The sequence below is a fragment of the Ochotona princeps genome, chromosome 10 (assembly GCF_030435755.1).
Source record: "Ochotona princeps isolate mOchPri1 chromosome 10, mOchPri1.hap1, whole genome shotgun sequence".
NCBI lineage: Eukaryota > Metazoa > Chordata > Mammalia > Lagomorpha > Ochotonidae > Ochotona > Ochotona princeps.
In genome coordinates, this window is record NC_080841.1 from 69,250,359 (window position 1) to 69,277,692 (window position 27,334).

At 45.1% G+C, this 27,334-nt stretch overlaps 2 protein-coding genes across 2 annotated transcripts in view; one reads left to right on the top strand and one right to left on the bottom strand.

Moving 5' to 3' along the window:
- Window positions 1-7,035, bottom strand: part of YME1L1 (YME1 like 1 ATPase) — a 40,016-nt gene extending 32,981 nt beyond the window's left edge. Inside the window, exons 1-2 of the mRNA XM_004588447.3 lie at window positions 6,776-7,035; window positions 1,453-1,584 (exon numbers count right to left, since the gene is read on the bottom strand). Of these exons, the coding sequence (XP_004588504.2) occupies window positions 1,453-1,584; window positions 6,776-6,808 (165 nt within the window). The 5' untranslated portion in view covers window positions 6,809-7,035. The remainder of the gene's footprint in view (window positions 1-1,452; window positions 1,585-6,775) is intronic.
- A 718-nt stretch (window positions 7,036-7,753) lies between these two features.
- MASTL (microtubule associated serine/threonine kinase like) overlaps window positions 7,754-27,334 on the top strand; it is a 52,081-nt gene continuing 32,500 nt past the window's right edge. Inside the window, exons 1-2 of the mRNA XM_004588534.3 lie at window positions 7,754-8,019; window positions 20,800-20,937. Of these exons, the coding sequence (XP_004588591.3) occupies window positions 7,864-8,019; window positions 20,800-20,937 (294 nt within the window). The 5' untranslated portion in view covers window positions 7,754-7,863. The remainder of the gene's footprint in view (window positions 8,020-20,799; window positions 20,938-27,334) is intronic.

The window sequence follows — 27,334 nt, forward strand, 5'->3', positions numbered from 1 at the left end:
GAAAACAGAACCAATCCAGCAATTGCAACCACCAGCTGATCGTGGAGATGGACTGTGCAGGGCCCTATGCTTGCTAGAACATACAAGAATCTGGTCTGGGAATACCTCAAAGTTTCAGTGGGGATCTCCCCAGTCGAAATGCTGGACTCAGAACCTTAGCCAAGAAAAGACAGAAGAAAGAAAAAGTCAATCAACCACCTCAGCTATATGTTGGCAGCGAAATACTGGGCAAATGAAGACTCTATCAATCAGTGAACTCTTCAACGACCTCATCGAGCTGGGAGTGGCGAAAATGGCAGCGATTCATAACTGGTGAACTATTAAAACCACTTGAGCAAGGATCTCAGAGCATGCCCCACATCCGGGACTTGGGGAGGGTGGGAAACTGGGTGGGGCTTCTCCCTCAATATCCCCCTTTACCTCAGATACAAGAAGGAAACAATATGGACATAATAGTCTTACCCACTTCCCTATAGCCCCTGAACCTTTTTACCGTAATTAACTATGTAAAGATTGTCAACAATATAATTAAATAATAAAAAAAATAAACATAAAAAAAAAAAAAACCTGGGACTCTTCATAATTTTTTTTTCCTGGAAGAAAACGTCGTCCAGTACCCCTGTCCTTACCTTGTAATCTGGATTGTAACAGGCCACCATTCTGTAGCACACTTTTCAAAAACAAGTAGAACCTAGGTCCATCTTTCTCAGGCCCAGATCTGCTCACACAGCAGGAACAAAGCCACCAACTTTTACCCAACCTGGCTAATCAAGGAGGTGCATCCAGACTTCAGATAACTTGAGTTTCAATGGAAGAGTAATGTAACATTAAAATGGGGAAAGATATTTAATATTTAATACTAAGCTTTAAAAAGAATCTTATTGCTATCTATCTCGATGCAAAGAGGATGATGATGATAATAAAACAAAATACAGGAAAAAAAAAGGAAATTATACTGTACTATTAATGACTTTGTAAACCTGAAGACTTCAAGTTCATGATTCCCTATATCCTTTGCCTTAATGGCATGAATATTGAAAGTACAACCACCTCACTTATCCATTTCACTTTCAAATCCCTATCATGTAACTGTTCAATTACTTTGAACACTGGTAAAGGCAGCAGATTGTTTAGTAGCATTCTCTCTTCCTCCAGACTGAGACGTTAGTTATGGTCAGTTCCCTGCAGGCTCACTACTACTGGAGGCACAAATATCACAAATATTTGCTATCACAAATATAATAACCTAGAAATTGAACATAAAACATAATACCAGTTGAAGATCTCTAAAAACATTTTCCAAATGTGTCACATGTACAAGAAGAGCAAGAATTAGTTATACTTTTTAAGCTACAAGCAGAAATCACCTCAGAACAAATGCCTACAGGAAATGTACTTCATCAAAACCTCATGTATCAAAAAGGCTTCTACAACCAGGGTGACCACCATTACCTCACTGTTGGGCACCTCATGCTCAGGAACTGCATCCCGATGCTGGTTTTGAGAAACTGATACACCAACAGAAATAGATGCGCTTTTTGGTGAATGGAAAGCATTGATGAGATGACTCAGAGGAACTGTAACCTAGAAAAATATCAAAGTCAAAATTTATAATTTTAATTACAAGGTAGGGACACATAGAGACACAGAGGCATAGCTAGAGCTCCAACCAGTTAGCTTACTCCCCAAATGCCTCAACAGCCAAGACTGGTCAAAACAAAGCTAGAAGCCAGGAACTCAGTCCTGCTCTCCCATGTGAGTGGCACGGACCAACTACTTGAATTTCCATTGGCTCCCATGCAGGGTCCACATTAATAGACATCTGGAATGGGGAAACGACTCAGGACTGGAATCCAGGTAACTGCATGAAGGTGATCCAACCAGTGCTGTAACTACAAGGGAAGAAACACTCAAAATAAAATCAGGAACTACCCTATTCTTCTCAGGCTTTGGAATCAGCTGAGAGCAAAATACATACTGCAACAAAGCTATATTAAACATTTTAAATACTGAGATTTACCAGTGGTACGTATTTTCATGGTATTACTGTAGTGACATGACTCAAAAGTAGAGGGGGTTAAGCTGTCCCTTAGGCTGTCCACATCTCATATCACTGTGTCTAGTTTGAGTGCTCAGTCCTTGTCATCCATGTGGGAGACTGAGATTAAGCTTAAATTAGGTGGAGTTTTATTCGAGCATTAAAATATATCTTTCTGGATACCAGGAGCTTCTTCCAGGTCTTGCAGAGTCTCAAGGCTTTGGCCCATCCTCTACTGCTTTCCCAGGCAACAAGCAGGGAGCTGGAAGGGAAGTAGAACAGCCAGAGTATAAACTGGCACCCATATGGGATCCTGGCGCATTCAAGATGAGGTACTATGCTAGGCCCCTCACATTCTTGAAAACTACTGCATATCTGAAATTGTGCATTTCTCAATTACACCACTACCACCATCCTGGAGTTTTCATTTCTGCTTTAAAATTTGCTTTTTTGAAAGGCACAGCAACAGAAAAAGGGAAAGACAGGAAGAGATGTTTCCTCCTCAAATGGCTCCAACAGTCAGGGCTGGGACAGACTGCAGCCAAGAACCAGGAATGCTATCAGTCCACACAGGGGTGGCAGGGGTCCAAGCAGCTGGGCCATGTGCTGCTGCCCTCCCAGACATTGGAAGCTGGACTAGAAGCAGAGAACCCAGCCCCCACCATCCTGTTCTAAGTCACCACCATCTATCTACACGTGAACTCGAGTAACACTGACCTACTCTGTTTCTACCTGACCTGGCTGCAGTCTATTCTCAGCACAGGATAACAGAGATCACACTAAATGCAAAGTCAGTTCACTTCACCCACTGCACAAAACTGGCTTCCCTCGTCATGTAAAAGCTAAAGTCTCAACGCTGTAGCTTATAAAGACCACCCCTGCAAAAAACCGTCCCTATTGCGTCCTTCTAGCCTGCTCACTCCCCTTCACTCTACTCCAGCCCCTCTGCCTTCTCACCATTCCTGCAATACACTTGGCATGCCCACTTGCCCAATTGGCAGTATAACTTGCTTTGGATTTAATTATTAGCTCAACTCAGGAGTCGTTTCCCCAGCAACCCTAAAGTTGCAAAAACCCTCCCCTTGAGGCACATCCCTATCAAAGTACCTGAGTGGAATCACAGCAATACTTTCCAACCAGTTTCCTGTGGCCCAGCACAGTAGCCTAGTGGCTCAAGTCCTCCCCTTGCATGCACCTAGAATCTCATACCAGTGCCAATTCATGTCCCAGTTGCTCCACTTCCCTTCCAGCTCCCTGTATGTAGCCTGGGAAAGCAATAGAGAACAGCCCAAAGTCTGGGACCTTGCATCTGCAAGGGAAACCCAGCTCCTGGCTCCTGGCTTCGGTTCAGCTCAGTCCCAGCCATTGCGGCCGCTTGGGGAGTGAACCAGCAGAGGGAAGATCTTTCTCTATATCTCCTTCTCTCTTTGTATCTGCCTTTCCAATAAAACAAAAAACAACAACAAAAGTTTTGTGCTAATGCACATCCAAGGAGGAAGCAGGCGATGATTCAAGTACTTGGGTTCCAGGCACTAGGTGAGACCCAGATTAAGTTCCAATACCCTGACTTTGGATTGGTCCAGCTGCAACTCTTGGGGGCACTGGGGAATTAATTAGCAGATGAAAGACCAATTTTTCTAAACCTCTCTTTCTCTTTTCCCCTTTCAAATATAGAAATAATTTGTTTTAAATTTTTAAAAGATTTTTTTATTGGAAAGTTAGATATACAGAGAGAAACAGAAACAAATAAAGGAAGATCTTCCATCCCCTGGTTCACTCCCCAAGCCAGAGCTGATCCAATCCGAAGCCAGCAGCCAGGAACTTCTTCTGGGTCTCCCTAGTGGGTGCAGGGTCATCCTAAGGCTTTGGGCTATCCTTGACTGCTTTCCCAGGCCACAAGCAGGGAGCTGGATGGGAAGTGGGTTGCCGGGACACAAGGCGAGGACTTTAGCCACTAGGCTACCGTGGCTGGCCCACATTGATATTTTTAAAAAAAAAGTACCCCAAAATATTTATTATTCACATTTCCTGCTCTATTTTTTCTCAGCATATTTCACTAACACTGTACATATTTTCTTAGAATTATTTATTATGTGACTCTCATAAAGGTGGTTTCTGACATCAAATCATTCTGTCACAGTAGATGGGTATTCCACAGTTTGTTTCTGATACTAGCTCAGAGTTCACAAGGGCTTGGTCTTTCAAGACTGTCAGGTGGTCTTGAAGGCCACCCACACTTCTAACCCACTGGGTATGAACCTCAGAACCCCTCGCCAGAACAACTTTACGTTTGCCATTCCGTAGAGACAGACGCAAACAGCCAGATCAAGAGGCTACACAGGGCAGGGTCCAGTAGGGGCTCTAGTGCAGGAGTTTCCACCACCCGTGTAGATGGGGTGCGATCATCTCCTGCATGTGAAAATAGGTGCCACCTTGTTTAGGAATTTACAATGGAGCCTGGTCTCCAGACACCCTCTTCTCAACCCTCCCCAAAAGTATGGCAAAATAATCTCTAATCACTTGGTCTCTCTTATAATCTGTCCAATCCTGGTGATACGTATAGATCCTACTCCAAATCACCTCATTAATATAAAACTGAGGTATTGTCAAAAGTTACAAAGAAATTAAATCATCCAAAAATCTTCAAGGATGTGAGAGACTGTTCGCCATACCACGAACTTAAAAGACCAGGCAGTCAATCTTGTTATCACACTGCACTGCCCCACTGGAAAGTAAGCTCCACATGGCGAGTAACTTTTATTTCCTCTAATTTATTCAATACTGCATCACAGTATGTCAATGTACACAACGGGTGCTCCATAAATATTTGCTGAACAAATGAACTAAATGGGTTCTTACCATAATCCCATTTTATGGTTTGTTTACACTACGTTGTCTAATTCCCCCATACACCCATAACATTTAGTTAGTGTTATTACACTTCTTGCCATTATTTGAACATCTATCCCCTCTAAAACTCACGTTGAAATGGAGCTGCCATTGCAACATTATGAAGAGGTGATAGGCTTACTGGTTATCTTGGAGTGGGCTCACCATCCCCTCGCTCTCTGTCAGTCCTTGCACATTATCGTTAAGCAAGGAGGCCTAAACCTTGATTCTGGGCTCCTCAGCCTCCAGAGCTGTGAGCCAAGCATCATCACCTGGTTCCTCACCGCCCAGTCTCAAGCAGTCTGACTGGCAGCACAACAAGGACTAAGATAGCTGCGAGGTTAACAGACACCAAGGCTTCAGAGATATTTCAGGGAGAGGTTAGGATGCCACTGAGGACCACTGCATCTCATACTGGAATGCCTAGGCTGCAGTCTCAGCTCTGCTGCTGACTACATCTTCCTGCTACGGTGATAGTCCAAGAACTTGGGTCCTCGTCACCCACATGGCAGCACAGGACAGAGTTCTTGTCTCCTTGCTTCAGTGTGGCTCAGCCTCAACCACCACTCTTTCAGATACACAGATCTTTAAAAGATAAATAAATCCAAGTGCAGACATTTACAGTTTCGGTTAAGGATGTCTAAATATCCTATTAAGGTGCCCTGGTTCAAACCAGGTTCCACTCCCAATTCCAGCTTCCTGTTAATGAGCAGAGAGGCTGGGCAGAAGAGGGGTCATGTAATAGGGTTCCAGCCACTCACAAAAGGGATTGAGTAACGCTTTGGCTTGGCCCAACTCCAGCCACTCAGTCAATGGAAGGAAACACTAAAAAAAAAAAAAAAAAAAAAAAAAAAAAAAAATCTGACAATGTCTTTAAACCTTCAACAATCCCCAACACCCTTCGAATGAAACACTCCTTCAGACAGTAACTCCTCCTTACCTCCAGTTAATATCACCTTTAAGGCACAATTTTAGGTCTCTGTCCACTTGGTACATACCTGACGCCCAAACAATAAATACCATCACTCAGCTAGTACTGCACCAGCACGGGCACACGCGCGCGCGTGCGCACACACACACAAACACACACACACACAGGGAAACAGAAGTTACACAAAGGAACACAATGGTATGCTAAGACTGTCAAGCTAAAGGTCGCTTTGGGAAACATTTTTTAAAAATCTGAATGTTCTCAAACCACTGATTTACCCAACCGTGATCATGTTTAAAATAAAACCATCAAAATGCTAACTAGAAAAAGAAAAAAAAATTCTGGGAGTAAACCAGTATCACAAACGATCACTCTGAGACAGAAAGCTTTGAGATGGTTCTCCGTCCGCACTTCCGTGTGACAAAAAAAGAGGGGCATCTGGTTAAAAACGAAAATTTTTAACTCTAGCCAGTTAACGATCTGGGTGGGGAAAATTAAGATCATTTCTAATAAATTTTTTAAAAAGATGACGTTCATGGTGGCTATTCAGATTCTCATAGCAAGCGTGGGTTCAATTCCACGTCAAAGGAAAGACAGGGGGCTGGATAGCAAGCAGCCTCCCCTGATCCCTTCACATCCTCCGTGGAGACATTCCCCCCGCAGTTCGCCCCCGAAAGCCTGGCCCAGAACAACAACGTGCCGCCCCTCCAGCCAAAACTGATCGCCATCTCGGGGACGAGACAGGGTCTCCATCACGCTGTGGCTCGTCCGCCCTGTTTCAGCCTCAAATCCCACTCGCGGCGTGGCCTCCCGCCCACCGAGGATGGCTTCCGAGACTCCGAAGCGACCGACGCAGAAAACCAGAACAACCGCGGCCAAAGCCCCCCACAACAACAAAGGCCAAATCCCGAGCTCACCTGCGGCTGCACCGTGGTGGAGAGGGAAAACATGTCCGGTGGGCCCGCGGCGAGCGACCGCGCCCGCCTGCCGCCCACGCTTCCCCCTTGCTGCCGACGGACCGGCGGAGAGGCGCTGGGCGATGCCCCTGCTCTCCTTCTTCTCCCTCAGTGTCCCAGTCCTCTCCTCCCAGAGACGGAAAATGGCTTCCCGCCCCGTCTGCAGCCGTGCCAACGCCAATCGGCCCGCCCCGGAAGCCGCGGCCCTCACGCCTTTTACTGCCGGGGCGGGGACATATGGCCCCTTCCGGGGCGGGCGTTTCGTGGTGTTCTGGAATCTGCCCCACCCCACCGCCCCGAAAGTCCTCCTCCCTGGCTGCTGTGTTTTCTTAAGTGGAGAATTGGCAGTCACCCCCATTAAACCTGGAATTTTTTTTTTTTTTCGTTTTACTAATCCTGTCACATCTGTCAGTGGACTGCCCCTTTCCAGCCCGGCGCTGGGTCTTTCGCCATTTGGAATGTTGCTTGTTTTCATCCTCTTCGCATGACCCTGAATTTCTTTCATCGTGGATCTTAGCCAGGAAAGGGACAGTTTTTGAAACCGTACGGTGGCAGGGCCAGCCACCCGCTTGCTGCCCACCTCCGTGCCTGCGGCGACTTCTAGAACAACCTGTCCCCCAAAGCACGGCTTCATGGCCCCCTCCCAGAGAGACAGTCCGAACAGGGTTATATCATGGCGTGGGGCGGGAGAGGAGAGGCAGGAGTCCCTGCTGGGCCTGACTGGCACCGGGAGTGGGAGAAGGTGCAAGGCCCCACAGCTTCTTTGGGAAGCCGTGAGGAATCTCTCGAGGTCGGGCTGGCCCCGGGTGCGGTCCGCACACGGAAACAACGCGTGCCTCCTTCCCGGGCGGCGCACGCTGACCGGCGGCCGGCGGCGGCGACCTCGAACCCTTCCAGCCTCCGTCGCGGGGCGGAGCTCAACGCAGTGACGTCACGGCGTGCGCGGCGTGGGCGGAGCCGGCTTTGAACCGGGTTGGCGGGAGTGGCGGCTGAGGCAGGTGTGCCCGGGGCGGCTGTGGCGCTCGGTTCTCTGGCTGCGCGGTGCAGCCATGGAGCCTCCCGCGGAGAAGGAGGAGAGCGGGAACAAGATCCCGGTGCCCAGGCCGCCTTCCATTGAGGAGTTCACCATCGTGAAGCCCATTAGCCGGGGCGCTTTCGGAAAAGTCTATCTGGGACAGAAAGGCGACAAGTTGTATGCAGTGAAGGTAAGAAGCCGACCTGTGGAATCGTGGTTATCAATCCCCAAGTCTTTTCTTTTCTTTTCTTTTTTTAACTTTGCTTTCCCCGTGTACTCTGACTTGTAACATTGTGGAAAATTTTCCACCATAGGAAAGTGACGAATGTGTGGACATTGATTGAGTCACAGGAGGGAGCTTTTCTTTCTTTTTTTTTTTTTTTTTTTTTTTTTAAGATTTTGTTATTATTGGAAAGCCGGATATACAGAGAGGAGGAGAGACAGAGAGGAAGATCTTCCGTCCGATGATTCACTCCCCAAGTGAGCCACAACGGGCCGGTGCGCGCCGATCCGATGCCGGGAACCAGGAACCTCTTCCGGGTCTCCCACACGGGTGCAGTGTCCCAAAGCCTTGGGCCGTCCTGGACTGCTTTCCCAGGCCACAAGCAGGGAGCTGGATGGGAAGTGGAGCTGCCGGGATTAGAACCAGTGCCCATATGGGATCCTGGTGCGTTCAAGGCGAGGACTTTAGCCGCTCGGCCACGCCGCCGGGCCGAGGGAGCTTTTCTGATACGTTGTGTTACAGAATTTTAAAACGTTAGCATATTCTTTGTGTCTGTGTCTTCTGGGTCCTTTTTTTTTTTTTTCTCCTGCTCTCTCTTGTTACTGATTTGATCTTTATTGGGAACTTTAATTTGTAAATCACTCCCAGATTGTCTTTTTTTTTTAATACATTTTATTATTGTTGTTATTATTTTATCATACAGTTTCTTTTTTTTATTTATTGATTACATTGTATTATGTGATACAGTTTCGTTGGAACTGGGAATCACCCCACCCCTCTGCCCGCCCTCCCCCCATGTGGAATATTCCACCTTGTTGCATATCCACTGATCAAGTACTGTTGAAATTCCCTCTTTGCAAGCATAAACTAAGAGTCCAACATCTTATAGTCCAGTCTAGTTCCTCAGCTTCTTGGAGAGACCCTGTCCAGTCGAGGGCAGAACCATCAGATTATCAACCCGATCAATTAAAGGCTCCAACATACCCTCAGCAACAATTAACTTCGTTGTGTAATTAATAGTTATAGTATTGAGTAACCACTATGTTAAAAACAAGTGCGATTTCTTGACCATCTTCTGTGATCACCTCATTGTCAATTCAGTTTTAGTTTGTACACGACATATAACATAATATACATAAAGTAACATGTTTTACATAACATCATATCCTCTTAAATTAACACAAACATGTGGTATCTTACCTTTTGGGATTGGCTCATTTCCCTTAGCATAATGGTTTCCAGTTTGGCCCATTTGACCACAAAGAACTGCATTTTGTGTTTTTTAATAGCTGAGTAGTATTCCATGGAGTAGATGAACCATAGCTTTCTTATCCAGTCTTCTGCTGATGGGTATTTCGTTTGCTTCCATGTTTTTGCAATTACTGATTGTGCTGCTATGAGCATTGGGGTGCATGTTGGCTTCTCATAAAACAGGAGTTTTGGGTATATTCCTAGGAGTGCTATTGCTGGATCATACGGTATGTTGATTTTGAGTTGTTTGAATGTTCTCCATACTGATTTCTATAGAGGCTGTACCAGCCTGCAGCCCCACCAGCAGTGGAGTAGGGTTCCCTTTTCCCCACAACCTCGCCAACAAGTGTTGTTGGTGCTTTTATTCATGTGGGACAGTCTTACTGGCGTTAGGTGGTACCTCACTGATGTTTTAATTTGGATTTCCCTTATTGCCAGGGAACTTGAGCATTTTTTCATATGTTTATTTGCCATTTGGGTTTGTTCTTTTGTGAAGTGTTTGCCCATTTCCCGTGCCCATTTCTTGAGTGGCTTGTTTGTTTTGACATTTTGGTTGTTTTGTAGTTCTTTGTATATTCTGGAGATCAGCCCTCTGTCACCTATGTGGTGTGTGAAGATCTTCTCCCATTCTGTGGGTTGCCTTTTTACTTTGTTGATTGTTTCCTTCGCTGTACAGAAGCTTCTTAGTTTGATGAGGTCCCATTTGTTTATTCTGGTTTTGATTGCTAATGTTTTTGGTGTCCTTTTTAGGAAGTCAGGACCTACCCCTAGATCTTGTAGAGTATTTCCGACATTTTCTTCCAAAAGTTTGAAGGTTTCTTGATGTAGGTTTAGATCTTTTATCCATTTAGATTTGATCTTAGTGTATGGTGAGAGATGTGGGTCTATCTTTTTGTTTTTGCAGGGTATCAACCAGTTATCCCAACAGCATTTATTGAACAGGCCTTCCCATTTGCCTGGATTGTCGTTTGTCTTTTTGTCAAAGATTATTTGGCTGTATTTGTGTGGGTTCCCTTCTGGTGTTTCTATTCTGCTCCATTGATCTTCTTCTCTATTTTTTTGCCCGTACCAGGCTGTTTTGAGAACCACTGCCCTATAGTATGTCCAGAGGTCTGGAACTGTGATTCCCCCTGCTAACTTCCTGTTCTTCAGAATGGTTTTAGCTATTCGTGGTTTTTTGTGTTTCCAGATGAACCTTTGGATCATTGTTTCCAGATCTGTGAAAAATGTTTTGGGCAATTTGATTGGGATTGGGTTGAATGTATATATTGCTTTTTGGCAGTATAGACATTTTAATGTTATTGATTTTACCTATCCAGGAGCATGGGATGTTATTCCATCTTTTGAGGTCCTGTTCAATTTCTTTTTTAAGCAGTTTGTAGTTTTCTTCAAATAGGTCTCCTACATTTTTGGTTAGGTTTATTCCTAGATACTTCATACTTTTCTCTGTTATTTTGAATGGTATCTTTCTGGTTAAATCTTTTTCCATCTTGGGGCTGTTCGCATACACTATGGCTGTTGATTTTTGTTCATTAATTTTGTACCCTGCCACTCTACCAAACTCTCGTACAAGTTCTAGCAGTCTCTGTATTGAGTCTCTTGGGTCTTCTATGTAGAGAATCATGTCATCTGCGTATAGTGAAAGCTTGACTTCTTCGAATCCCATTTGGATTCCTTTGATTTCTTTTTCTTGTCTTATGGCCTCAGCGAGTACCTCTAGGACTATGTTGAACAGCAGCGGAGAAAGCGGACATCCCTGTCTTGTTCCAGATTTCAGTGGGAAGGGTTCAGTTTTCCTCCATTCAGTATGATGCTGGCGTTGGGTTTTTCATATACTGCTTTAATTATGTTGTGGATTTTTCCATCTATGCCTACCTTGGTTAGGGTTTTTAGCAGGAAATTGTGTTGGATTTTGTCGAAAGCTTTTTCTGCGTCTATTGATACTATCATGTGGTTCTTGTTTTGCAATTTTTGGATGTGGTGTATCACATTTATAGATTTCCGGATGTTGAACCATCCCTGCATTCCAGGGATGAATCCTACTTGATCTGGATGAATGATCTGTCTGATGTGTTTTTGAATTCTATTAGCTAGGATTTTGTTGAGAATCTTAGCGTCGATGTTCATCAGAGAAATAGGTCTGTAGTTTTCCTTCTCAGTTGGGTCTCTGTCTGGTTTTGGGATTAAGGTAATGTTGGCTTCATAGAATGAGTTTGGAAGAGTTGCCTCTTTTTCTATTGTATTGAAGAGTTTGTAGAGGACTGGGGTCAGTTCTGTTCGGAATGTTTTGTAGAATTCTGCAGTGAAGCCGTCTGGGCCTGGGCTTTTCTTTGTTGGGAGAACTTTAATCACTGATTCAATCTCTACTTCAGTTATGGGTTTGTTCAGGTCTTTTGTTGCCTCTGGGCTAAGTTTTGGCAGGTTGTATAAGTCTAAGAACTTTTCCATTTCTTGGTGGTCTTCTGATTTGTTGGAGTATAGTGCTTTGTAGTAATTTCTAATTATGTTCTTAATGGATGCAGTGTCTGTTGTTATGTTGCCTTTTTCATCTTTGATGCTGTTAATTCTTGCCTTCTCTTGTTTTTTCTTTGTCAGTCGGGCCAGTGGGGTGTCTATCTTGTTTATCTTCTCAAAAAACCAGCTTTTTGATTCATTGATTTTGTGTATAGTTTTTTTTGTTTCTATCTGATTAATTTCCTCCCTTGTTTTGATGATTTCTTGTTTCCTGTTGTGTGTGGGGCTCTTCTGCTGCTGTTTTTCCAAATCCTAGAGGTGTGTGTTTAGTTCCTGTATTTGATGCCTCTCTTGGGCCTTGACATGGGCTCCAATTGCGATGAATTTACCCCACAGCACTGCTTTGGCCGTGTCCCATAAGTTTTGGAATGTTGTGTCAGAGTTTTCATTGGTTTCCATAAATTTTTTGATCTCATCTTTAATTTCTTCTCTGACCCATTGTTCGTTTAATAGCATATTGTTCAACCTCCAGGTGTTTCTGTATTTCCTGGTGCATTTTGAATTGCTGATTTCCAGTTTCATTCCATGGTGGTCTGAGAGGGTACATGGTATGATTCCTATCTTTTTGAAGTTATTTAGGTTTGCTTTGTGTCCTATCGTGGTCGATCCTGGAGAAGGTGCCATGTACTGCTGAAAAAAATGTATAATCTGTGGCCTTGGGGTAAAAAGTTCTATAAATGTCTACCAAGTCCAGTTGTTCTATTATTTGTATGAGCTCTGTTGTTTCTTTGTTGAGTTTTTGTTTTGTTGATCTGTCTATTGTTGTTAGTGGGGTGTTAAGGTCACACACTATTATTGTGTGCATATCAATGTCTCCCCTTAAGTCTGTAAGTAATTGCTTCACGTAGCTAGGCGTTGGAATTTGGTGCATATATATTCACAATAGTGATTACTTCTTGATGTATCAGTCCCTTCACCAATATATAATGACCTTCCCTGTCTTTTTTGATGTCTGTCAGCTTGAAGTCTATATCATCTGAAATTAGAATAGCTACCCCAGCCTTTTTTTCTCATCCATTGGCGTGAAATATCTTTTTTCATCCCTTCACTTTCAGTTTCTTAGAGGCTTTTTTGGTTAGATGTGTCTCTTGTAGGCAACAGATTGTTGGGTCCTGTTTCATGATCCAGTCTGTTAATCTTTATCTTTTGATTGGTGAGTTTAGGCCATTTGTGTTTGGAGATAATATTGAGAGAAATTGATTTTGGGCTGCCATGAGCGCGTGTAAGTGTCCAAGTGTGTATTTGCGACTATTAGAATCTCTGCCTGGTTGACTAACTTCTTATGGATTTTAGTGCAGAGGTCTTCCCATTTGCCATCTTTGATTTTGGTTTTCATTTTTTTTCTCTCTGGGTTTAGTACCTTCCTGAGGAGGTTGTCTAGAGCTGGTTTCGTGCTGGTGTATTCTTCTAGTTTCTCTTTGCTGTTGAAATATTTAATTTCATTCTCAAATACAAATGAGAGTTTTGCCGGGTACATTATTCTCGGTTGGCAGTTGTTTTGTTTCAGGATTTGAAAGGTTTTACCCATTCTCTTCTTGCCTGGAGTGTTTCTTCTGAGAGATCTAATGTGATTCTGATTTGCCTTCCTCTGAAAGTAATCTTGTCCTTTTTTCTTGTCTTAGAATTGTTTCCTTGTATTCCCTTGAAGGCAGTTTGAGGACCACATGTCTGGGTGAGGATCGCTTTGGGTCGAATCTATTGGGGGTTCTCTGTCCTTCCTGGATTTGTGCTGGATTTATATTTCCGGTATTCTGGAAGTTCTCCTTTATTATCTCATTGAGCACCCGTTGCAAGCCTATCTCCTTTTCCACTCCTTCGGGAAGGCCTATTATTCTAATATTTGATTTTTTGAGGTTGTCTTTCATTTCTTGTATGGACCTATTGGCTTTCTCCAGATTTGTCTCCAACTGTTTCATGAACTGCTGCCTTTCAATCTGAATGTCTTCCAATTCTGATATTCTGTCCTCTGCTGTGTTCAATCTGTTGGTTAAGCTTTCAATTTTGTGTTCTAGATCGAGGACCCCTTTTTTGACTTGATTTATTTCTGCAATGACATGGTTTTCGAATTCCTTGGACTCTTCCCAGTGCTTTTCGCTGTCTCTGATGAATCTCATCACTAGTTTCTTAAATTCCTATCTGGTAATTCCTCTATGTCATCATCTTGCATCTCAGATATTGAGATATGTTTTTGGTTGTTTTGAGGGGGAATGCTTGATCTTTCTTCTGAGTCATTACTTTTTCCGATACTTCTCATTGTGTTGCTGTTTCTTGCCATTTTGGGGTTTTAGCCTCTGACTTGCTTGTCCAGAGCCGTTGCCCTCGGTGCTGTAGCCTATAGGAAGTGTGACCCAGCAACTGCTGTATGGAGTGTTGGCATAAGTATACTTCTTCTTACTCTATTGGGGACAGCAGATGATGGTGAGGTGGGTGTTGATTGGCTTCGTTTGCGCCTGGGTTTACATCTCTGCAACCTATCTCCATTGTAGCTAGTTGGTTGGGTGTTGTCCTATGTGTGCCAATGTGGATAGGGTGTAAATGATATAGTTTGTAACCTTGGGCTTCTTCTCTTTGCTCTGGGTAGATGTAGAGCTTGCTGTTCCACACCCAACTGTACCGTCATAGATGTAGTCCCCTGCTGGGAAACACCCTGCTGTGGCCCTGCTTGCCTGTGTTTCTTCCCGGTTCAGGAGATCTATTGGGTGGTGCCACTGACTCTGGAGCTCTAGCTAAGCACAGCAGGGGGTTCTGCCTGAGTCTCCAGCTGCTTGTTGCTCAGAGTTTGTGGTCCACAGCCCCGAACTGAGTCAGGAGGTGCTATGTCCCAGCCCTAGTGCCAGGCCTTCCCCTTGCAGCTCCCACTAAAAGTCATTGCTCCACTGGGAGACACACTGCTCCACGCCTCCGTCCGGGTTAGTTGACTCTGCCGAGCCGTGTCTTGCCTCTTGGGCTCAGGGCCTCTGCGCCACCTCAGGCCACAGGTCTGCAGAGCCGCATCTTGCCTCTTGGGCTCGGGGCCAGGCCACGTGTAGCAGGGGCCTCTGCAGCACCTCAGGCCACAGGTCCGCAGAACCGCATCTTGCTTCTTGGGCTTGGGGCCTCTGTGCCACCTCAGGCCTCAGGTCTACAGAGCCACGTCCTGCCTCTTGGGCTGGGGGCAGGAGCCGCGTGTAGCAGGGGCCCCTGCGCCACTTCAGGCCACAGGTCCGCAGAACCGCGTCTTTCCTGTTGGGCTCGGGACGGGGGCTGGGGTCGGGGCAGAGCGTAGTAGGAGCCTCTGAGCCTCCTGAGGCCACAGGTCTGCAAAGCCGCGTCTTGCCCCTTGGGCTCGGGGCCTGGCACGTAGCCGGGGCCTCTGCACCGCCTCCGGCCACAGGCCTGCCCAGCCGTGTCTTGCCTCTTGGGCTGGAGACCCGTGCTGCACACTGCGGGGGGGTCTCTGTCCTGGACCCCTGCCTCCTGTGGTTTGGAATCTACCCTCTAGGCTGGGTTGGAAAGTTCCGCCAAGTTCTTCTCCTCCGAATTCCCACTCAAAAGAGTTGTCCCACTGGGAGATGTACTACAGCTACTCCACTGCCAGGCCAGCAAGCTTTGTTTAGCAGCCTCCAGCTTCATCTGCTGGGAGAACTTGCCCCGTGGTTCTGCCGAACCGGGTTTGCTTCGGGGTCTCCTCCTGAGCTGAGCACAGCAGAGGATGTGCTGGAGTTCACAGTCCTGCCCTACCCCCTTTACAAGGCTTTTCTTTCTTTTTTTTTTTTTTTTTTTTTTTTTTTTTTTTTTTTTTTTTTGCACTTTCTCAAAGCTCTTCTGCCTTTGGGAGCAGAGCCATGGGAGTCGTGTAACCGTGCCCGCACCAGCCTGCACCTCTGTCCAGGGAGGCTCTGCTGAGTGTTGCCCCACTCCTGGTGCTCAGGCTGAGCCCAGCAACAGTTTCCCCTGGAGTCAACCATTCGGAGCTGAGTTGGGGATTACTGTGACCCGGTCCCAGAGCGCAGCTCCAGTCCCCTCTGCACTCTCTCAAAGTTGCTGACCAGCTGGGAGGCACGTTTCTGGGCAACCCCCCCTGCTTAGCTTCGTGGGTTGATGCCCCCTTTGTTCAATCCTGTAGCCTCTTTTAGGGTCTCCTGCACTCCAGTGGTCTGTGCCCCTGTCGGTGTGGACGCCTGAGATTCCGCCGCCTTCCCCCTGACTGGGATCGCGACTCACTAAATTTCTCGCGGTGTGCTGTCTCCTCTTTTTTCCTTTTTATGGTTGTCTCTCCGCGCTGCGTAGATCTTCGTACTTCAGCGAACTCCTGTGACCTTCCTACACCTTTCCCCACAATTCTGTGTCTCCTGGTTTGTTTCTCTGCTGGATCAGTTCCCCTCTGTCCCCACTCTGCCCTACACCCACTCTCTGTGGTCGGCCATCTTCCAACTCCCCAGATTGTCTTTTAATCTTATCCATTTTGATATGGATTTAAATCTGACCTGTACAACCCTAAATATCGGCAAGCTAACGTCTTTTGTTTTCTTCATTCATGTTTTCGATGTGGGATCTCTAAAGAAAAAGTTGAAATACAGCCCAAGCAGCCTGGTTTCCCACTGCTCACACTTCACCAGGAAACAAACTCAGGACCAGCAGTCTGTCTTTGCCTTTCAACTTCCTCTTACACATTGAGGAGGGTGTTCCAGGGCTGACCGCCTGTATTGGCCCTGTCCATCTCATCCCACTCTGAGAGGAGTTAGACTGGGTAGTAGGCAGTTAGGGTTTTCTGGGTCCCCAAGTCATTTTTTTCTCAAACATAAAGGGGTTTTTTCCCCACCATGTCTTCGATTCACCAGAACACAAGTCTCTCCCAAGACAAATGCATATCTTATCAGGAATGCTTCCCAGGAGACAACGGTGACATTAACATATCTATTCCCCACCTGAAGCCTCCACCCAATTCTGTCTCCAGCCATTGCCAAGGGGGAGGGCTTCAGACTGGCCTCTTTATCATTAGAAAGGGACCAAGGAAGTTGGCCAGTGACACCTTTCTGGCCTTTTGTCCCAAGGCCAGGTACTATGGAAACCAGGAATTTTCTTTGTTTATGGAGAAACATCATTGAGGGGAGTCTTTAAAAGATACTTTCCCCACCATTAATATGGATTTTTCTCTCTTAGCTTTTCCTCCTGCCACTATGGCAGGGAACTAGGGTTTTTCTCTCTTGCTTTTCCCCCTGCCACTATGGTAGAGGATCTCGAGGCCCCCTCCCATTACTAGGATGGGAGTCTACTTTCTCAACTTTTTCTAATAAATCTTACTTTAAAACTAAACTGTGTCCGCATGAAAATTCTTCTTTCCTGCGAGACAAGAATTTGAGGTTGCTGCAGTATTCGGGGTTCAAAAAGCCTACAACACCACCACCATCGTGTCTGCCTTCACACCAGAACCCTCAGCCGGTTTAGCTTTCCTCTCCTTCACGCTGTCTCTGTCACTCAACTATTCCTGTGTGTTCCATCTCTTCCATCCTTTTTATTCCTTTTCATTCCCAAAGCTGTATCAAATCACTTATCCAATAAATACCTATACAATAGGTATTTATTCACTCATTTATAACAATGTAAGTCAATGTTTTATAGTAAACTGAATATTTTTGTAACTGACACTCCAGTACAATTTTGGAATATTTCTGTTGCCAGAAACAAGACCTCTTATTAATACCATGAGCCTCACTCAGGTAACCACTAATTTTTTAGCACTGCAGGTTTTACATTTCTTTGCATAGAACAGAATCATGCAATAGTCTTTCTCTTCGGGCTTTTTGGTGCTGTTTTTGTGGTTCATGGGTCCTATTGGAATAGCCCACTTTCTGGAATTATTGGCGCATTTTTGTTCTTCCTTAAGTCTGTGATATGCAAGCGACAGTCTGAACTCCTTAGGAAGCTTCAAGGTCAGGCTTCAGAGTCTAACTCGGCTTTTCCATCCTGTCTTGCACACACTGTACGTGGTAGCCACCTAAGCAATTGAAAAGCCTCTCAGTGCTGTGTTTCTGCGCTTATGGTTGTGCTGGTTCCCCCTTAAGTTCTCTTCTTGCACCCTTCTCTGTTTTTCCCCAACGAGCTTATGAATGTATCAGGGTTCTGTGGAATGGTTAAAAATCTAATTTGCCCCTGCTCGGTGCTGTATTCCTGCCTCTATAACCCTGCTTCACTAGCTCTACTAAAAGGCCATGTGACCCCAGGCCTAATGGTTTAGGGGCAATTGCCCAGGTACTCTGCGGGGGTCCACCTGCCTACGTGACACTCATCCCATCACCTGGATAGGAAGCCCCCACCTCACCTTGAACTAACCAATAGTGTGAAGGTCCCTTATACAAATGAAGGATGCTAAAATAACCCTCTGATTGGCTGATTTCTGTATAAATACCCTAAGATTTGGAGGCTCGGGGTCTTGTTCCTCGGAGACCCGGCCGTGTTTGAATAAACGTTCCTGACGACTCCTGACTCCTGGTGATTCTTCGGGAAAGAGCGGCGACGGCGGTAGCGGCGGCAGCGGCGGCAGCGGCGGCAGCGGCGGCAGCGGCAGCCGGGGCGGCAGCCGGGGCACCGCGTCCGCGGTGGGCGACTGTGGCACCCAGAGGGTGGCAGCAGCGGAGGTGGTAGCAGCAGAAGGGGGCTCCAAACGGCGATTCCAGCGACCGCGAAGAAGAGAAGCAGCGTGGCCTTGACCACAGCAGCGGCGGGGACGGCCCCAGGTTGTCCCTGACTGCGGAGCTGTAACATAGGTCCGAAGAGGAGGCGCCTGTAGAGCTGTACGCGGACCGGCCTGTCATTGGCCAGTAACACTGAGCTGTAACACTGTTCTAGGTCGTAACCAACTACGACCGAAAGAGCTGACGGCCCCACCTCCGTCTGTTCGCTGCCCGAAGGGAGCCCCGCCTAAGCCCACCTGCCTCAGGCCGAGGTCTATCTGTCGGCCGCTCTGCGGTCCGAGCCCCACCTGCCTACGGCTCAGGGCTTGCCGGCTGCGGGCCCCGCCCACCTGCGGTCCAGGAATACGCGGACCTGCCGGCTGCCCCACGGGAACTGAATCCACCCAAAAACCCTGTCGTCGTCGCCAGCACAACAGTTCATCTTAGCTCCCCTTCAAATCATCCCCGACCTCTCAGACTCATGTCATTGGAATTATTACTTGACTTATGTGTTCTCAAGGTTTTTGCATTTGCTTCTACGATATTATCTGTTATTGAAGTGAACACATTAATTAATTCATTTGTTGAGCAAGTTCTTCTTGAACAGTCATTCTAAGAATAGGGTTTTGGGGGCCAACACGGTAGCTAGTGGCTAAAGTCCTCGCCTTGAACATGCCAGGATCCCATATGGGCGCCAGTTCTAATCCCGGCAGCTCCGCTTCCCATCCAGCTCCCTGTTTGTGGCCTGGGAAAGCAGTCGAGGACGGCCCAAGGCCTTGGGGCCCTGCACCCATGTGGGAGACCTGGAAGAGGTTCCTGGTTCCTGGCTTCAGATGGGCGCAGCACCAGCCATTGTGCTCACTTGGGGAGTGAAACATCGGATGGAAGATCTTCCTCTCTGTCTCTCCTCCTCTATATATCTGACTTTGCTAAATAAATCTTAAAAAAAGAAAAAAGAATAGGGTTTTGGAGTACAGGGGTGAAAAGAATCTCCCAGAGATTCCAAAATCCAGGTAAAAATAAGTGGAATAATGCCACAGGCTTGCTTTGTCAATCCCCTTCAGTTTTTGTAAATGATGCAAACTTCTTGTATTGTTCTTCGTAAAAAAAAAAAAAAAAGAAAGAAAGAAAGAAAAAGAGATAGATTCATGTATTTTATTTGAAAGAGTTTCAGGGAAAGAAAGGGAGAGAGATCTTCCATCAACTGGTTCAAATGGACGCAGCAACTAGAGCTGGACTGGTCCACAGCTGGGAGCCAGGTGCTTCTTTCTAGTTGCCCAGGTAGGTGCCGGGGCCCAGGGCCTTGGACCCTCCTCTGCTGCTTTCCCAGGCGGTCAGCAGGGAGCTGGGTGAGACATGCAGCATATGGGGCACCCCATATGGAATGCTGTTGCCACAAAGAATTAGCATGCTGTGCTTCTGCTTTGCCCCACGACCTTGTTTGTTCGGATTTTATTCCTATCCAACGAAGAATCAGAAGTTTAAAAAGTCTATTTAGTAGATGTTGTTATCCATACCTAGGTTTTAAACGCCTCTGAGGGACATTGATATCTTTTGATTTTGCTATAACAGCTGCAAAATAGAATGTTTTCCTTCTCAAAAAGGATGTGACATCTTGCCTGGAGCACAGCAAGTTGGGGATGATTTGTGACACCGGCATCCCATTTTGGAGTACCACTTTGAGCTCTGATCCAGCTTGCTACAAATGTACCTGGGAAGGCAGGAGTTCGTGGCCTCGAGCTTCTGTTGCCCACACAGGATTCCAGAGTGGCATTCTTGGCTCCTGGTTCTGGCTTGGCCCTTTGCAGAATGAACCCACAAGTGGAAAGTCTCTGTCTGTCTCTCTTCCTCCTCTTTCCCCCTCCCGTTACCGTCACTTTGCTTTCAGATGAATAATTAAGTAAGTCTTTTTTTCAGAAAAATGAAATGTATCAGGGTGGGTGGGAAACTGGGTGGGGCTTCTCCCTCACTATCCCCCTTTACCTCAGATACAGAAGGAAACAATATGGACATAATAGTCTTACCCACTTCCCTATAGACCCTGAACCTTTTTACTGTAATTAACTATGTAAAGATTGTCAACAAACTAAAAAAAAAAATTGGAATGCATACCTTTGCCAAGAAAGATAAATAACTTGAGATAGTGTTTTTGTTTGTTGTACCATAGTAGCTACTTTTATGACAGTTTCCTGAAGGCAATGTGAGATCCAAACGGCATCTACATATTTTCTCTTCTTGGTGTTTTTATAATGGCCGATTTGAAGCCTGAGACTACTTTGTGATTAAAAAAATAGTAGAAATATGTCTTATTGTCATGGTATTATCATAGGTTGTCAAAAAAGCAGACATGATCAACAAAAACATGACCCACCAGGTCCAAGCTGAGAGAGATGCCCTGGCGCTGAGCAAAAGCCCATTCGTCGTGCATTTGTATTACTCGCTGAATTCTGCAAGCAATGTCTACCTGGTGAGTAAATGATTGTATGTTGTTTTTTGTTGTTGTTGTTCATTCAGTAGTCACTGAACCCAATGCTGGGGAAAGTGCTTGACCTAGTAGTTGAAAACCACACATCTCTTATCAGAGTAGCTGAGAGCACATGTCCTTGCTGTTCCTCGTGATTCCAGTGTCCTGCAGGTACAGGTCCTAGAAGCAGAAGAGGACAGTCAAGTAGTTGCATCCTTGCCACCCATCTGGCTGAGCTGGATTGAGTTCCCAGCTCCCCAGCCTCGGCCAGATCCAGCCCTGGCTGTTGCAGGCATATGTGGAGTAAATCAGCAGATGCAATCTGTCTCCTTCCCTCTCTCTCACTCACTTTTACTTCCTCCCTACCTCTCAGTGTTTTGTTTTGGCTGCAGCCTCGTCGTTAAGATGTCCACATCCTGTACCCAAGTGCCCAGGTTTAATTCCTGCCTCCAGCTCCTTACTTCATCTTCCTGTCAAGGCAGACCGTGAGAGACAGTGACCATGGCTCAAGTCATTGGGTTCCTGCCTTCCACATGGGAAACCTCGATTGAAGTCCTAGGTGCTGACTCCAGCCCCAGCCAAGTCCTAGTGTTGAGAGCTAGCAGGTGGACTCTCATGATCTCCCCTTCCCTCTGCTATTGAAATGAAACCAAAGAAGACGCCCATGTACCACCACACACACCTTTCTTTTTGTTTTAAGAAAAAAAGTTCAGTGTCTGAGTTCCAGGTAGCTGCATTTGGATTCCAGCTCTGGCATTTATGACTTGGGCTAAGTTATATATTGTGCTGGTTGGAGTTCTAAAAAAAAAAAAAATAGTGTGTCTGCATGTGTATGTATCCATCTGTAAACTACACCTACATAAAAGGGAGGTTTATTTTTGGCATCTGCTTATAGGAAGTGAGGATATTGGCAAGTGTGAAATTCTCAGGAAAGGGTTGGTATTTTGGTATTGCTGCTGTACTGAATACAGTATGGAAGTATCCCTCTTCTCGAATCGATTGAAGGCCAACCATATTGTGAGAAGCTGTCTTTACTCAAAAGTGATGGAGATGTTAACCTCATCTAAAGAATACTTTTCTGGGGATATTGAAGTTGATCCTTTTACTACCACACCTCAGTTTACTCATTTGTAAAATGGGGAACACAATAGTGTCTACCTTCTGGATATAGTTAGGAAATTTCAGTGGCCTTTTGGAAAGCATGTAGCACAAAATCTGGCACAAACTGCTAAGAATATTTGTGCATTCAGCCAGGTCCAATGCCTCACTGGCTAAATCCTTACCTTGCAAATGCCAGGATCCCATATGGGTTCTGATTCATGTCCCAGTGGCCCCGTTTCCCTTCCAGCTCCCTGTTTGTGACCTGGGAAAGCAGTCGAGGACAGCCCAAAGCCTTGGGACCCTGTACACACATGGGAGAGGTGGAAGAAGCTTCTGGCTTCTGGCTTCAGATTGGCTCAGCTCTGGTCATTGTGGCCACTTGGGGAGTGAACCAACAGACAGAAGGTCTTTCTCTCTCTCCCTTTTTCCCTCTCTCCTTCTCTATAGCTTTGCATTTCCAAAGAAATAAATAAATCTGTTTAAAAAATGTACAGTGATCAAACAAACTTCTTCTCTCTGCCTTTTAAACAAAAGAAATAGGTAATTTGTTTAAAAAAAATACATTAGAACTAAATTTGGTGTAAATAGGGAAAGTCACTAGAAGATGAGCTTAGTGTGTGTGGACTTTAATTAAAGCACCTGCTTCCACTGCATGACTTCTGATTCTTCTTAGAGATTTATTTTATTTATTTGAAAAGTAGACTTGCAGAAAGGGAGCAAGAGAGATATCTTCCATCCACTTCACTCTGAAATGATGTCAACCAGACCCAAACCAGGAGCCTGAATCTCCATCCCAGTCTCCCGCATGGGTAGCAGAGACTCAAGCACTTCAACCTTCTTCAGCTGCCTTCCCGGGTAAATTAGCAGGGAGCTGGATTAGAAATGAAACAGCCAAAACTTCGACCAGGTGTCTCACTCTGTCTCTCTCTTTTTTTCCCCTAAGGTTTATTTTTATTAGAGAGTCAGATTTACAAAGAGGAGGAAAGAGAAAGATCTTCCATCCGCTGAAGGTCTTCCATCCGAAATGGCCAGAGCTGGGCCAATACAAAGCGTGGGTCTCCCACACGGGTACGGGATCCCAAGGCTTTGGGCCTTTGACTGCTTTCCCAGGCCAAAAGCAGAGAGCTGGACGGAAAGTGGAGCAGCAGGGACATGAGCCAGCACCCATATTGAATCGTGGAACATACTGAGGATTTAGTCACTAGGCTACTGCACCAGGCTGACCAGGTGTCATGATGAAGGTTTCTCATTTGACAGTTTAACTCACTGCACCATGAAACCAGCGCTGACACTCTGCTAACCTAGGGAAGGATTTGCAGGGAACAGAAAAGCGGCAAAGGTTCCAGTTGTTACAAAGCTGCTTCTGACTTAAGAGATAGTTTGTGGAGTAGGTGTTTGATAGTCACAGCAGCTTCTGTTTAGCACTTACAGATGTTTTTGGTGAATGAATGGATCTTTAGGATATGGATTCCAGGCTTTGAGGTTTATGTTAATCAGCAGAAATCACATACCTGTTATGACTTGGTTGCCTCCAAGAGTCCGTGATTGGTATGTGAATATACCACACTTTAACCTTTTTCTCTGCTAAAAACCTGAGACTGACTAGACCTCCAAAGAGAAAGAACATCACAATCAGTTTCAAGCTATACGCCTGAAAATAAAGACGTTTTAGAAATGGTGTCTAACTTCTAGCTCCTCTGCTATAGTAAGGTATAACCCAACTCTCATGTTTGAGTGTGACACTTTGAATATATTTAAGCTAATGTTAAATGTAGTGCCAGCTTTTTTTGTAAGGTTTATTTTATTTTTGTTGGAAAGTCAAATACATAGAGAGGAGGAGAGACAGAAAGGAAGAGCTTCTGTCCGTTGATTCACTCCCCAAGTAGCTGCAATGGCCAGGGCTGAGCCAATCCAAAGCCAGGAGCTTTCTCCAGGTCTCCCACACGGGTGCAGGGTCCCAAGGCTATGGGCCATCCTCCATTGCTTTCCCAGGCCAGAAGCAGGGAGCTGGATGGGAAGCGGGGCTGCCAGGACACGAATCAGCACCCATATGGGATCCAACGCGTATAAGGCAAGAACTTTAGCCACCTGACTACCATGCCAGACTCATCGTGCCAGCTTTTAATGGAAAGGCCTGAAAATGTTAGAAAGTCAAGAATATGTTTAGGACAGTGGTAAGCATTCATCTTTACCGATGTATTGGGTTTCATTCAGGAAAAAGTTGTTGTTGTTTAACAAACCACAATCAGTTAAATGTATGATGAAATGTGACCGTCCTGGAAATGCTTTTCTTCTGTGTCTGTTGTGGAGACTGCATAGAATTCTGTCAGTTTTATCATGAATTCCATCATTTCTTTAGATGATAATGCCTGTCCTGTTGATGAGTTGGCTTTTGAGTTTTTAAACTTTGTATTTCCTAAACAGTGCTGAGAATAGTATCTTTGTGTTTATTGCAAACTCGTCTTTAAAGGATGGACCGAGTGATTCAGGGAGGAGGATTTGGAATAAGGGTGCAAATTTGCACTGAGATTCAGTTTCAAAGCAAGATTAAAAGGATCCCCTCAGGAGACCTCTAGATTTTGATTCTGAGAAAGTACAAGATGGAGGCCTGATTTCTGGAGCTTTCAGTGAGTCGAGAGACATGTATTCAGAAATACTTTTATATAGAGATTGATTTGGCAGTAAGAGGATGATTTCCAAATATAGTCCTGTATGAATAACTAACATGCCACCGTGGTAAAGTATGGCCCATGGGCCAAATTTAGCTCACTGCTGTTTCTGTATAGCATACTACCTAAGAATAGTTCTTCTATTTTTTTTTTTTCTAAATGTTGGAAAAATTCAGAATGAGAATAGTATTTTGAGATATGTGAAAAATCATGAAATTTGAATTTCAGTGAGTGGAGTTTTATTGGAACCCAGTCATATTCTTTTGTTTACATGCTAGCTATGACATGTGTTGGTACAATGGCCAAATCAGGTAGCTGCAAGAAAGACCCGTAAAACTTCAGATACTTGCTAGTGCTTCATATGAAAAGGACATTGCCATATGCCATTTCCTGAGAAGGTAGGCAGCTGTGTAATCCTTTAATCCTCCATGAGGCTCTTCAGTGCCATTACCACATAGTATTTCATGTACAGTGTGCACGTTTTCCTCAGAGCGTGATTGCAGCTTGTAGCATGCAGCCTGATTAAGCCCTGTAGTAATCAGGATTTTCCAACCTTAGTTCAGCAGGGATATTGAGTGGCTGGGTCAAATTGTTCCACTTGGTAAGGTTGTGCTTTTTGTTTGTTTTTCTTTTTCAGTGTCTGAGTCCTCTAATGGTTTTTTTTTTCCCCCTTCTTTCCAAAATGAGGTAGTAGAACATGTCTTACCTAACTTCATCAACTGGTTTACATCCTCTGTGCTTAAAGGCTAGTCCACAGACAGGAACATCGGTAGCATCTGGGAACTTTTGAGACATTTTGAATTTCTGGCCCCACTCCAAATCTGCTAAATCAGATTCTGCTTGTTGACAAGGTCTCTACACATATTAAAGTTTGAGGAGCCCTGGTCTAGAGATTTCTTAGATATGTGAGAATCAGAGTTAGGGAAGGCCTGAGGGTAACCACATTAAAAACAAATGAGTGTCGGGCTTGGCAGTGTGGCCTGGTGGCTAAGGTCCTCGCCTTGATCCCATATGGCCGCTGGTTCTAATCCCAGCAGCTCCACTTCCTCTCTCTCTCTCTTCCTCTCAGTATATCTGACTTTGTAATAAAAATAAAATAAATCTTTAAAAAAAAAAATGAGTGTCTACTACTGTGCTAAGTACAAGGAACCTGAAGATCAAAGACCCTTTTATTATGGAAATGCTCAAACACTTAAAAATTCAAAGAGTAAAGTAATGAATTCCCTTGAAGTTCTCACTCAACTCTGCTCACCCCAGCACCCATGAAACTTTCAATTAATGGTTTTGGCCTCCACTGATTTTAATGATATTATAAAATGATTTTTAATTCTATTATTCTGCTTTTATTAGCTGGAATTCTTCATTGTTTAATCGTTCTAACTTAGCTATAATGTAAGGGAGGCAGAACAAATTATTGCTCTCTGTGTCTTTTTAAAATCTTTTTTTTTTTTTTTTTGGAAAGTCAGATTTACAGAGAAGGAGAGACAAAGATCTTCTATCCGCTGGTTCGCTCTCCAAGTGGTTGCAACAGCTGAAGCTGAATTGATCTGAGCTAGGAACCAGGGGCTTCCTCTGGGTGTCCCACATATATGCAGGGTCCCAAGGCTTTGGGCCATCCTCCATTGCTTTCCCAGGCCACAAGCAGGGAGCTGGATGGGAAGTGAAGCAGCCAAGATATGAACCAACAACCATATGGGATCCCAGGGCATGCAAGATGAGGACTTTAGCCACTAAGCTACTATACTGGACCCTTTTGTCTAATTTTTAAACTTCTAGCTGACTGCATTTTTTTTTAGGTCTTTGTGAATTTGTGAAATTTTGTGGAGTAGATGTGTTTTAATCCACTTCAGTTGTGATTATTTGTACTCAAATTGTTCTACGTTTAACCATTAGAGTTCCTTCTAGCCAGTGGAAAGCTTTAATTATCTTCCTGTGTCTCTACATTCTATACTAATATCCTTATTTTCTTCTGACAAAATGTGTAAGGCTTGTTTTGTTTGTAACCTGTTGTAGGCCAGGTCAAGAAAGTCTAACCCCTTTTATTAGGAATGCTGTACAGAGACCACAGTCTAGGGGCTAGTGTGAAAGATTATAAAGAGAGAAAGAGACAAATCTTCCATCCAATAGTTCACTCCCCAGTTGGCCGCACCGGCCAGAAATGAACTAGTCCAAAGCCAGGAGCCCAAAGCTTCCTCCAGGCCTGCCACATGGGTGCAGGGGCACAAGGGCGTGGGCCTTCTTCCACTGCTTTCCCAGAATATAAGCAGGGAGCTAGATCAAAAGTGGAGCAGCCTGCAATTGGAATGCCAGCCCCACAGGCCTAGGCTTAACCTACCAGGCCATTTTGCCAGCCCCATTTTGTATTATTGTATAAAAAGAGAAATTAAGAACTTTTGCCAAAAATAAATCACTTGAACCAAGTCATGGAGAAATAAGCAGATTTTTGGGGGGTTTTTTGTTTGTTTTTTTATATTTGTATTTCTTTATGGAGAAATAATCAGACAAACTCAGACTGAAGTATTTCTATAAATAAGCCTGTACTGCTGAAAACTGTAAGAAAAACTGCTCCAGGTTAAAGGATATCAAAGAAGCATAACATCTAAATGCCATGCATGACCCTGGCTTGGGGC